Source organism: Megascapheus bottae, chromosome 1 (genome assembly GCF_031878675.1).
Source record: "Megascapheus bottae isolate mThoBot1 chromosome 1, mThoBot2.hap1, whole genome shotgun sequence".
NCBI lineage: Eukaryota > Metazoa > Chordata > Mammalia > Rodentia > Geomyidae > Megascapheus > Megascapheus bottae.
Window position 1 is genome coordinate 84,515,990 of NC_143509.1, and position 13,673 is coordinate 84,529,662.

At 35.7% G+C, this 13,673-nt stretch overlaps 1 protein-coding gene across 1 annotated transcript in view; it reads left to right on the forward strand.

Annotated features, from left to right (window-relative positions):
- Robo1 (roundabout guidance receptor 1) overlaps positions 1–13,673 on the forward strand; it is a 426,986-nt gene that overhangs the window by 387,838 nt on the left and 25,475 nt on the right. Inside the window, exons 22-25 of the mRNA XM_090331140.1 lie at positions 629–964; positions 3,200–3,307; positions 6,150–6,294; positions 10,077–10,325. Of these exons, the coding sequence (XP_090187266.1) occupies positions 629–964; positions 3,200–3,307; positions 6,150–6,294; positions 10,077–10,325 (838 nt within the window). The remainder of the gene's footprint in view (positions 1–628; positions 965–3,199; positions 3,308–6,149; positions 6,295–10,076; positions 10,326–13,673) is intronic.

The following is a 13,673-nucleotide window of genomic DNA, read 5'->3' on the forward strand; positions in this document are numbered from 1 at the left end:
ATCATTATTGCCATTTTATGCTTCTGGGGTGTCATTAGAATACCATGAAAAAATGATTTTCTTCATAATGATTATGCTTATATGAGCAACATACAAACTAATGAAACTCTCCTGAGCACTATTTACTGTTTCTTTGCTCTGGTTCCTCTTATCTTTTTTAATAGAAGTATTTTATAAAACATAAAATCTCGGGTATTTTGATCTGATGATAGAATGTTTCCCCCTCCCCCTCTTGGTTCTGTTGTTTGGCCAGCTAGCTACTTGATTCAAATTAGCTTAGTAACCCAAGACTAGAAAATTTTAAGGTTGACCCCTGAACATTTATTGTAATGGTATTCCCAGTATAGGAATCATTAAAAGGAAATTATTTTAAATTGGATAGATTACTCACCTTACAGCATTAAGTGATGCTCAAAATTATGTAGCCTCTACACAAAATCGATGTATACTCTAATATTCTCAATGTTGCTTTTGAAATCCCCTGTGAATATTTGGCAATTCCTACGGCTCTTATTTCCTCCCATTTGTACTTTACCAACCAATGTTACTGTAATTCACAAAGCTTCTTAGAAAGCGATTGAAAAGGAATGCAGAATGACTTTCTCCTTTTCCTCTCCGTTGCACATAGCTGATTGTATAGCAAATTATAACAACCAACTGGATAACAAACAAACAAATCTGATGCTCCCTGAGTCAACTGTTTATGGTGATGTGGACCTTAGTAACAAAATCAATGAGATGAAAACCTTCAATAGCCCAAATCTGAAGGATGGGCGTTTTGTCAATCCATCAGGGCAGCCCACTCCTTATGCAACCACCCAGCTCATCCAGTCCAACCTCAGCCACAACATGAACAATGGCAGTGAGGATTCCAGCGAGAAGCACTGGAAGCCACCTGGTCCACAGAAGCAAGACGTCGCCCCAATTCAGTATAACATCATCGAGCAAAACAAGCTGAACAAAGGTAAGAGTTTGGAACTAGATGTTCAGCTTTCTCTGTCCTGTGGTTTTTAAGCCTTCTCGGTCAAAACTTGCCTGTGTCTAGTAAATGCAACCTTTTCTTTGAGTTCTGAGGGATTCTTCTTTCTTTGGTTTCAGAATTTCCAGTGTCAAAGAGTTAATTAGCACAACAATACCTTGGAAAATTGATTTTTATAATAACACATAAGTATCGTCAAATGGTTTTGCGATCTATTTAAATTTGATAGCAAGTGAGGGATTGCTTAGGACATACAATCTTTTATTCATAAGGCAGATGTCCAACCGTCACAATACCTCACATTTTCAATAAATAGACTATCCCTTCTTTCCACTTGAGGATGGGAGATAATTGCTTCTACATGGTCCTATAAACGAATGGTATTATTTTCTTATATGAAATTGAAGAAAAATAATTAAATTAAACTTGAACCAGAGAAGTGGTTCAATTTGTTCTATTGCTTCATGTGGTTACTAAAATTGCTACGATGTATAATACTAGAGCCTAAATTTCCTCGGTTGACCTGATTGAAGTCTGTCAGGAAAGTACCTAAAATAAATTGAGTTCACTATTAACTCAGAGCTGCAAAATAGTATTTTGTGGCCTGAGGGGAATGTCTCTGTATCGTGAAATGTGTAGGTTGGTATAGATAGGTATTTGATTCCTTTGTAGTTCTTCAGGCTATGGCTTTTAAAAACATAATTGCAAAGCTATATGTCCAGTTTTAGAGCTGAATTGCTCTAATTTTAATAAATGGGCAAGATGGTGCTAATGCTCAGGTAAAGAATACATTTTATCATAGATAATTGGAAACATAGATTTGTCCTATTTAGGCTTGAAATGGGAGCATTTTCTTCAGAAATAAAATTTATTGCAATCCAAAATCACAAGAAGATAATCTAGACATTTTATTTGACTAAATTCATGTTGTCTGCTTTAATTGGAAAGTAACCTCTCCTAACGTTTTCCCAAGTACTTATCTGATGTACTAACCCAATTAAATAAGTGCTTGTTGAGATTTCAGCACAAGTTCATGGCAAAGATAGAATTGGTGAGTTCCAGCAATCTTGAGGTTCACTGTGCAGATTCAAACCATTGTCACATAATCCTTCCTTAGGGTATAGATCTTGGAATGCTCTGAGTGTTGTGTACAAATATTTTAGAGATCTAACTCATATTTATGTTCCTTGTAAGCAAATTTAGTATAATAAATACCTTGGAACATAATGAGAGAAACATACTATTGTTGACTGCATTCCCACTGGCAAGCTTATCAATTGGATTTTCATATTGGCCTATGTGAGCACAGATTTCTGGGAAAAGGCTAACATCTTTTACTCTCTTTTTTTCATATACTTTTATTGTAATTAATAGAAGGGTTACATTATATTCACCAGTAAGAGGGTGCATTACTTCACATACATTGATACCCTTTCTCATGTCTTGGTCCCCATTTCCCTCCCCCTACCCCTGCCCCTCATCTTGTTTTCCTCCTTCCCTATCCTATTTCAAATAACCAAACATGCATATATACAATATATCAGCTATCATGGTAAAATACTGTAATATGAGATAACCAAGGGACAGGAAAAGAGATGAGAGATAACATAGTACATTAAGGACAACAATCACTCATTATATGGCTTTTTTGTTTTACTCTCTTCTTAAAGATATTTTTTGTGAGATACAAGCTTGCTGACAAGTTTTTGTTTTGCTTTGTATATTTTACTTTTAAAACATGGTCTTGCAGAAGAAGCCCAGGCTGATCTCAAACTCTAACTTACCAAAACCTCCTAAGGGCTGGCATTATAGGCAGAGGCTGCCTTGCCTAGCCTAATTTTTATTTTTTATTATTTGTAGACATGAGTTTTATGACTAATTTAACTTATTTTGTTATCATGTACATGTACTTATTAGAGATTTACATGAATACCATGTATCAGTGTGTAAAACTTGTATGGTGTGTGAGCGAGTACATGCATGCTCTCTACTGCTGAGTTACCCCCCTAATCCCTGTGGTTGCATTTTTAAAATATTTGCTTCAAGTTCACACCTTTTTTAAATGCTGACAGTATAAATATAAAATGAAAAGGGATAAGCAGGCAAATAAATAATCCAATTGGGTCCTTCCTTTACTCAGACAGATAGACAAAACAGAGATGTAAAATAATTCACCGAGAGAAAATGAATGTTTTATTTTTTCCTCTCTGAAATGTTTAGATTATCGAGCCAATGATGCAATTCCTTCAACTATTCCATACAACCAACCTTATGACCAGAACACAGGAGGCTCCTACAACAGTTCAGAGAGGGGCAGTAGCACATCTGGTAAGTAAGGAGATGCAGAGAAAATAGCCACCTCACCATCAGAACAGTAGCATGTTCCAAGATCACAAACTGAGTGTGAATAGAATCAATTTATGCCATTGGAATCCCAGCCCTGAGTCAGGCCTCTGCAATTTAAAGAAGTATCCACTCAATAAACCCTCTTCTTTTTTACTTGGCATAAAATAATTTGTCCTTTGTTTTTTTCTCTTGTTTAATGAACTTCAATAAAATCAGAAGTATGAACTAATCTCTAATGAAAACAGGAACTCTCCTTTTCTCTCTTGGCCAAAATATTACTGAGAATGTTGTGCAGGTAGCTAATCTCCTAAATGTATTACCATTTGAAAGAAGATTGCAAGACAGTAATATAAATTCTTCTTAGGTGTGATAAGAGTTGGATTCCATAACCTGAGCTATAGGTACAGCAGGAAGCTGACTTGCCAGCCCTAGGATCTGGATTGCTGCTCCTCCCTCTGGTCTTCACGCTGTTACAGCTGTTTGCCAGCTGTTTTCCTGATAGGGACTGCAGATGGGTGCTTACTGGTACTTAAGTGCTGTTTTTCTAATTAAAGGTGGTTCATTATTAGAAGGAACATGTGGCAAGTCACACCACAATGAAAACAAACCAATTGATCTTGAGTATGTTTTTGCAAGACAGAGTAGAAAACGGCACCTCCTGGCAACTGGATATAAGTGGTCTTTAGGTTCTTTGAGCCAAGAGTCTCTACCTCTGTGCTAATGAGTATCACATTGGCTATTTTGCTGCTTTCACTTAACTATGCTGCTTTGGTATTTCCTATTGTGTGTGGAGATAGTTTGGATGAAAAGTTTAAGCCCTTTACCTTTTAAACTTTTCTCAAATCCTAATGTCTTTCCTTTAACAATTATTTTCTGATTTTTTTCAAAGATTGACTTAACCCTAGTTGTATTTGTCTTCCAAATATCTGTATTTGAGAAAGCCACGGCATATTTAAGCTTATTATTATATTCATTGTTATCTTTGAATTCCTAGATACTTGAGAATACTTCTTTTCATAGGAAATAAAAATCAGGTTGCAAGTCATTAGCTTTCAACTGTCCTTCTCCACCCCAAGGGCCAGACCCTACATCTCTAAGGCTGCCAGAGTAATTTGTTACTCTGGATATTTGATGAAAAAAATAACAAAAATATGAAAGCGAGTGATAGGAGGGGAGAGAAAAGAGCAAGAAAATAAAGTGTGTGTGTGTGTGTGTGTGTGTGTGTGTGTGTGTGTGTGTGTGTGTGTGTTCCAGTCCTAGGGTTTTATGTCAGGGATTTTTACTCTGCTTTGGAGTTTTCATTCAAGACTAACATTCTAACCACTTGAGATGCACCCCTACTTGGCTTTTTGCTGGTTAATTAGAGATAAGAATCATCTTGTAGACATGTTATTATTATTAGGATTATTATGACTGCTATTGTTTTCATCTTAAACTAATTGTACAAAGGAGCTGCCATTTAACAAAACAGATTATGAATACAGTATATCTTGATCAGTATTATCCTTTTGGCATTCTCTCTTATATTCTTATTAATTTTGTGGTATATAAATTGAAATTATTGTCTTTATTTTCCCCTGTTCTCTTCATTCGTGTATTTTCCCCTTGACCCTCCCTCCCCTTTTCCAGTACCTGCTTCCTGGAGTTTCATTTTGCTTGATATTGATTTTAGCTTTCTAAGGAACTACAGCATCTGAGATCTCCCTCAAACCTACCATATTTCAGTTAGTAACATTTTTATATAAGGCCATACCATACTTAATGAGGGGTTTGTAAGCTAAATGTAGCTTCCACGTATAAGGAAAAACATGGCCCCTTTGTCTCTCTGGGACTGACTTACTTATTTGAAACCTCAGTCCTCCTATCCCAGCCTCCTAAGTATCTAGGATTGCAGGCATGGACCACGGGCACCCAGTGATGTAAACCTCCTTAAGGAGGGTTGTTAATGATGCACATGTGTCAGGAAATCAAGAGCAGACATTGGTTAATGTCAACTCTCCCATTGTGCCCAACCATCTCAACACAAGCCAAAAGGAAAGATGAAGACAGAAACACAGAACACAGGATAGTAGTAACATCCTGTACTTTACCTTCCCCCGCCACATACTTGGCATGCAAGAATATCTGGTATGACTGACAATGCTATTGACGAAAATTCCAGTTAGACAAAACTTGAATAAGCTAATATCTGTTCTATTCACCATATGATTATTAGAAATCATCATTTTATTGAAAGAACAGCCGGAAACATTTCTTGAAAGAATATTTTCCTGCCTCTTTTGTAATTAGTTATATTAGTTCTTCTAGCAATTATTTCCTTCTCCACCTTCTTTTCTAATGAAAACTAGTAGTTTAATTGTGCCTAAACCATTTCAATGGGCAAGTACAAATTATATATATATACATGTATTCAGTGATTTAATGCAACAGTGGAACTCTAATAGATCATATCTGTATCACATTGTATTTTAGGTTTCAGCAATTAAATAATAGAAATGCATGCCAGAAAATATGTCTACAGCTCATTTGTTTTAGATGATAATCCATAATACAATTAATTGCTGTAGGAAGATCACTACTAGTGATATGACTCATAAAATTCATTTTTGCTTTTATATGCTTTCGTTGCTCTGTATTTTCTGGTGAAACTTGGCAGTATTTTCCAGTGATACAAAATTCTGTTTAAAATTAATGAGGAAAAGTGTATTTTATCTCTCTATATAAATAATGAGATTATATTTTGCAGGAATTAATTAATTTGAAGACAATGGAAACATTTTTTAAAAGCCAGAAATAAAGGATGTGTGTTTTATTTCTTTTCTAGGGAGTCAAGGGCACAAGAAAGGAGCACGAACACCCAAAGTACCAAAACAAGGTGGTATGAACTGGGCAGACTTGCTTCCTCCACCGCCAGCCCACCCTCCTCCACACAGCAACAGTGAAGAGTACAGTGTTTGTGTGGATGAAAGGTAGGGAGACATCACATAGAAGTCAATGTGACTGCTTACATCCATACAAGCCATTATTAAACCGGATGGCCAGCAGACCGTTTACTCTGGTTCACATGGTCAACGGTGTTGACTATCAGAATGAAACCCTCCTCAGGGTTACCCAAAAAAAGGAATTCATGTTTTAGAAGATTCTTTATGAAGACTTATGCATATATATTTCCATGCACATGGTGTTTGCATACATCCATATAAAATCACTTGACTGAGTTCACACTTAGAGAACTACACATACCATTTCATGACTTTTTTGCATATGATTATAGTGAAGGGGAAAATGTTATATTACCCAATGATATTACTGAAACTTCCAGAAATGTCTAGCCACACAAATACTAACCACTCTGTTAAAGGGGCCTCTTCTATTCAGTAAAGTAACATTCTGGCCAGGTTTCTAGTGTAGGAGAAACAGAGCATGTCTGCTCAGTGCAGTTCTGTAGTGGACCGTGCCATCCAAGTTGTATGAATTCTTTGCTCGCCCAGCAATGATGTCGCAGAAATTATCTCCATATTGAATATCACCTATGTTTAGAACTTCTTGGGGTACGTGTTACATATCATGTGTATGGTGCTTTGAAAACTGATTTTCCTTAAATACTCATACTGTGCTGAAAAAATGTGGGAATCAAAACTTGCCAGAACTGATCATCAAAAGGAGCTAATAAGTACAAATAATTCATGTGAAAAAATATAAAAGTTGAGCCTTCCCAAGAACTTGTCCAGCTAAACATCGTATCACCAAAGTAAACACAACACCTGCTTCCCAGCAGAACTAAGAAGGACACTGAAAATTTATAACCTAAAATCTATATGAAAAATTTTCCAATAAATAGAAATAATAATATTTAATTCTTTCTATACACACACACACACACTTGTGTTTTTCAGTTCCACCATACTCATTTAAATATATACTGCTTTCCAATAATTTTAATAATACATATACTCAAGAAATGTTTCTTTTTGCCAGTCCTGGGCTTGAGCTCAGGGCCTGAGCACTGTCCTTGGACTTTATCAAGGCTAGAGCTCTGCCACTTGAGTTTCAGCACCATTTCTGCCTTTTTCTATGTATTTGGTGCTGAGGAATAGAACCTGAGTCTTCGTGCATGCAAGGCAAGCACTCTACCACTAGGCTAAACTCCCGGATCTCAACAAATGTTTTTGTTTTTTTTTATATGAATGTATTTTTGCACAGTCCTTGTAGTCCATGTTTAATTATGTTTTGTAAGGTTGCTGTGAGAATCAGTCCGTGTTCCATGTGCTTTACACAGCAGTTTAAAATGAGCAAATCATTGTTGGCATGTGAGTATGTGAGATTTTTCCCATAGTTGGCTAATGTCTGTACTACAGAATTCATAAATGACAAGCTTTGTTTGCTGACAGACGAAGTATCACATTGTAATGTCCTTCAATAACATGACATATGTTACCATAATAGAGGTAGACCATTTTAATTACTAGAACACTGTAGCATTGTAAGAATCTTTTCTCTACTTTCTCACTGATGCATACATATTAGGGCTGTCTTAAGTTTTACACTATTATAAAAATCCAGCAATAATGAAATAGTACTACTACTACCACCACCACCACCACTACTGTTACTATGACTGTAATAATAAAGTTGTAAACACTGAGTTAGCAAATGCTGAACCATTGTTCCTAGGGGAAATAATGGATTTAGGTTTCTTGAGACTCTCTGGTCACCCAGCATGTTTTATGTGTGCTCTGATGAAAGACATCTTATTTAATATATATTTGTCCATTAACATAAAACACAGCCAACAGTACTATGTCATTACAGAGAAAAATACATCTCTCACAGAAGTAAGGCATAATTCATCTCTCATAGAACTCCCATGCTTACGAACATGGCATGGCACTTCAATACTGTTTTAGGTACCATTTTAATATTAAGCCCCCCACCCCTCCCAAATTGAAAATTTGTGATTCTAACTAAGCTATGACATAAGGAATCTCGAGTATCATCTAAACAGTGACAAAACAATGCAGTTTATGATGTTTTATGTCAGCTGTGAGTACACATGTCAGGAGTTCAGATTTGGTGTCTTTTTTTTTGAGAATGATCAGGAAAATGTCACAAATAATTATTTGGGGGATATATATATATATATATATATATATATATATATATATATATACTATTGAGTCAGTGAACTTGTAAAGAAGGAGTCTGAAATAGCAAGGACCAATTTTTCTCTGTTTTAAAGGTTTATTCTCCAGGCTATTTAGATACAACTTTTTACTCTGATTTTGGTTTACGAAAGTAGAGTTAAAATAAAGTACACTGAGGTACCACGATAGCCCAAACCGAAAAAATGGTTTTAACCCGGAAGAAAGCAGCTTTGTTGTTTGTTCTTAACCTTGACATATGAGAAGGTTCTCTATTAAGAGGAGCGTTTCAGGGACATTAAGACCACACAGAAATGGGGACTCCTGGAGACCTAACATGAAACACATGGTGGGAAGTGAGAGGAAGCTTTGAAAGCAAATAGAAAACAAATTATGTAGAGATGTGAATGTCTCGCGTTAGCATTTTATTTTTTGTCTCTCTAGGCAGTTACAGAATCATTTATTATTTTGGACCAAACAAATCTACCAAGAGTGCTGTGCATTATAGTTATTTTGAAGCGGTATGAGGATTTTAAGAAGAGGGTGACCAGAGGCAAAGAGATCAATTAAAAGATGATTGCAATAGCACATGTAACAGATAAAAGCAAAAAGGAAATGGACTTGAGAGCTTTAATAGACAGAGATGAATTAGTGAACAGTTAGAGGAGAGAAAAAAGGAGCCATGCTTTACATGATTTCTAGTTGATGAGTTATCAAATTGCCGTGTCACTTCATTCATTTCTATATAGAAAAGAATGACAAATGTTGAACTATTAGGATTAGAAAATAAAGCAAGATACAAAACAATCCCATTATTTGAGCATGAACTCTCCACTGAGTGAAGGTTAACAAAGCAGCCAAGATAGTAGAGAACGAGTAGGATTTGGGGTAGCAAAGCACAATCATAGACTGCAGTACATCACAACCATTCTCCTCAACAGATCCAACAGCCTGGAGGACGGAGGAGGAGGTTGGATTTTCCTAGATTCATCTTGCTTCACACACAGCTATAAGCATAGCAGAGGAGAAGGGCATTTCATTCTTCAAGGGCACTGTCTTCTTCCTCATTATCCTAAATACAAATGTTCTTGTTTAGGTCAAGTCCCACTAAAGAAATAATGATCATTGTCAGTTTCAGGGGAAAGGAGGATGGATTAAAGCTGATTTCCAGTACATCTTCCTTTGAATGGAATGAGACTACTTGTTCCCAGAGTTTAAAACCTCATTTTGGGCTAAGATACCATTTTTAAATAAGAGAATAAATCGAGGAACAAAATATACCAAATGCACCTGAGATGTACAAAGTTAAAAGTATGTTCAGTAGATTTCTTTATTGCATGAAACCTGAACTCACAAAAATACAGACTCTCAGAAGAAAACAAGAAATGTATGTGTTCATTCACAAACCTGTGTTGACTGTGAACTGTTTTTAAACAGTACCTCATTAATTCAAGATATTTGAAAAAAAAGATTCGAATTTAAATCATTTTTGGAAATCTTCTGAAGGAATAGATTCGAATAAATCATTCAAAGCAGATACTTCACTTACTGTACACATCATGCAATTGGAAACTTGAAGTAAGTCAATATATTCTTATAATCTGCCATAGCTACGACCAAGAACTGCCATGTCCTGTACCACCAGCAAGGCTATACTTGCAACAGGATGAATTAGAAGAGGAAGAAGATGAAAGAGGCCCTACACCCCCTGTGCGAGGAGCAGCGTCTTCTCCAGCTGCTGTGTCTTATAGCCATCAGTCCACTGCCACTCTGACCCCTTCCCCACAGGAGGAACTGCAGCCTATGTTACAGGATTGTTCAGATGAGACTGGCCATGTGCAGCACCAGCCAGACAGGAGGTATGTTACTACTGATATCTGTCCTGTCCTGTCAGATCATTTCCCCTCCTCAGTGGCAATATCAGCCCTTATCCCAAGGAATGCACAAGTCATATGACTTTCACTATGATCAATGTTGTTGACTATCACATTAGGTTAAAAAAATCCTTGAACGGGTAGGTATAGACTAATATTCATTGATACCCATCCACTTAGAATAATTATTTAGGCTATTAGAATAAACATTAGGATAATTCATAAACATGTGGTTTGCTAATTCCTTAACATGTCACTTTCAGTGTTCCTTATGTATGGGCAAGTCAGAAAATAAAAGACCAAAAAATATCTATTTTTATCTCTACTTACAATTAAGCTCATTTGGTCTTTCACAAATGTAATGTTGCAGGAAAATGATTTTGTTGCATTCGTTTTATGTTGGACTCAGATGCTCTTATTTTGACTTAGATAATAGGATGGATTCTTTTCTCTAGACCACTAAATCATGTATGTATGTGTATGCACGCATGTATGTCCTTAGACTTTTTTTAGACTACAGATTGAGCATCACCAAACAATGCATTTTTATTATATATAATGTTGACACTTGTCATTTCAATGACATAAAAGCTATTACTGATTCTGTTAGCTCTTCTGCATTGCTGATGATTTTGATTTTTGCTATTTTATTGCCCTTGGCACACTATATTATGTGTGGATTCCTTTCTATATTCCTAATGTTCCTGAGTACATTATTGCCAAAGAAGGTTTCCCTTCAATATTCAGGAATGAATAATAAATTTTACTTTGTGGTACTTGAATTTTTCTGTGTAGACTGAAAAAGAATATGTAAGTCTTATTAAGTATTCTATCATTGAGAGGTGATTAGCAAATTCAAATCTTATGCTTTCTAGAAGAAAGTCATTAAAACTTGTTTTATGTGACAAGGAGAGGGAGTTGGATTGCCATTTATTTAAATCTAATACTATTAACCCTTGGAATAATAGGAAGTTGAGTGCATATAAGCCATCTCATTTTTTCTATCAAGGTCACAAGCCATCTCTCCTATTCTTATTAGAAAAGCAAAATAGTCTAATAGAGACTATTAAGCTCAGAAATACCTTCCCTTTTATTATCTAAAACTACCTGCTTCCTTTCCACTCTCTCTGTATTGCTACTGGTACCTGCTTCTTTCTCTAGGCCAGTGTATTCCCTTATTTTCCCATACAAAATCCTTTCCATCTTCCTGGCAAACAAAAGTCAGTTCAGTCTAATCTTATCATTGTCCTTAGTCTTTTCTTTTAAGTTGGAGGATAAATGATTTATATTTTGCTCATTCTAGATGTTTGTAATTATGACATTGATAAAGACTGTTCCTCTCATCAACAAAAGATACACAGCTAGCCAAAACTCTGACATTCACAAATGATGTAACAGAATCAAACCTTAACAATAGTTAAAATTCCCAGAGGCAAAGTTGTCCTAAGAAAATTAGTTTGGCTGCATTTTGAGTTTGCACTGAATTGATATTTTGGAACCATCTCTTGGCCAAGACCAAGATCCTGAAGCCTTCCTATTAGAGAAAGAGATGCAGTCTAATCTTATCATTATCATTTCAGTCTTTTCTTGCCTTACTATTTATTACTTTCCTTAGCCTTCTTTCCTAATTGCATGTACCTCAGGCCATTGCATTCTGGCTTCTATCAATCTGCTGAAAGCAGTCTCCTCACGGTGAAATGTAAAGACTTAGTTTTTAACACACTTAAGCTTTCTTCCATGGTGACAAAATGATGCATCCTTGTGAGAATCAAATGAGATTATGTATATTAAGTTACTCAAGTAGATAAAGTGTTTAGCAACTAATAGTTCCCTTCCATCCTCATTCTATATACCACTTAGCCAGTTTACCTGTTACTTGAATTATTCTGATGGCTGTCAACAATGGAAACTTCACTTAGACATCTCCACATGTTCAAATTGAAATTCATCTTTTCAGTGAAATTTTTTTAATCTACTCTTTCATCTTACCTAATGGTTATCTTTTTATTTATTTATTTATATATATACACATATATTATTGTAAAGGTGATGTACAGAGGGGTTACAGTTACATGTGAGGTAGTTAACATCTTTCCTTTTTGAATAATGTCCACTCCTCCCTCGTATTCTGTTTCGCCCATACACAAGTTGTACGTTTCTTTTCCAATGTAGTATCTTCTGAATTACTTCACCCTTTGTCCTGCTGTTTCTGTCTTTGTGTTTCATGAACTTTTTTCTAATATTTGATAAGTTATGTGGTATGTGGTAGAATTTGGCAGTGCCCTATGCCTAACTGTTTTAGAGTAATAAATGCTTGATGAAATAGACACATAACTAGGAAATGCATTAAGTATTTGGCACACTGTTCACAAGGAAGTAAGAATTTGATTGCCACAGTCAGTTCTGGAAATAACACTAATAAAAAGTCTATAAAAGTTCATTAAAAATTAAAAACCACTAAGTTTCTTTAAATGGTGAGTATACATTCTGTACTTTTACTTTAGAACATTTTGAAACATGCAACTATATAAAGTGAAAGTATATTGGTGGCAATGATCTATGTACTCAGAAAGTAACTCTTTAGAGATCAGCAAAGATCTTTTCTATCCTTCATTTCTATGTATTCTCATATTACTTTAAATTTGTGATTTGCTAGTGTTTTATTCATTCAATATCTGTGGTCCTGTAAGTTTTTAACACAGACACTTACATTAAGTGTATTCGATAATTTATTTAATCCATTTCCCAATGTTATTATGTATGTTGTGTCTACCGTCTGTTTTTTTCACCACATTGGACTCACATCCACAATTGACTCATTGAATGAAACATCTCTCAGGCTCATTTTTGCCTCCAATACCTGCTCCATCTATGGCTGATTTTTGTTTCTTATTATTCTTCCCTTCTTCAATGTCGGTTTCATTACAGAGAAAGAATTGTTTCTCTACAGAGCTTTAGTCACATATATCCAAATACATGTCATTGCTGGTTTTTACTAACACTGTGAATGATACTTGTTATCTCCAACCATAAATGTACTTCCCTTGTTCTCACAGTCGTTTTCTCTCCTTCATTATAGTAATGCCCAACTAAGTAGCCTTGCTGCCTTTATCTCTGTCTCTTACCCCAATCTAAGTTACTGCAGAGCAAATGTGCATCGGCATTTTCCTTAAATGAATGATAAACGAGTCTCTCCATTGCTTAAAAGTCTTTCAATGATGTCTCATTCCCCTTAAAAGAATGAGAAGATTCTTTAATGTGGCACTCAAAACCCTATGTCATCTGACCCTCTGTGCTTTTGTCTTTCCCCTTGTGACCCCCTGCTCCTGCTGT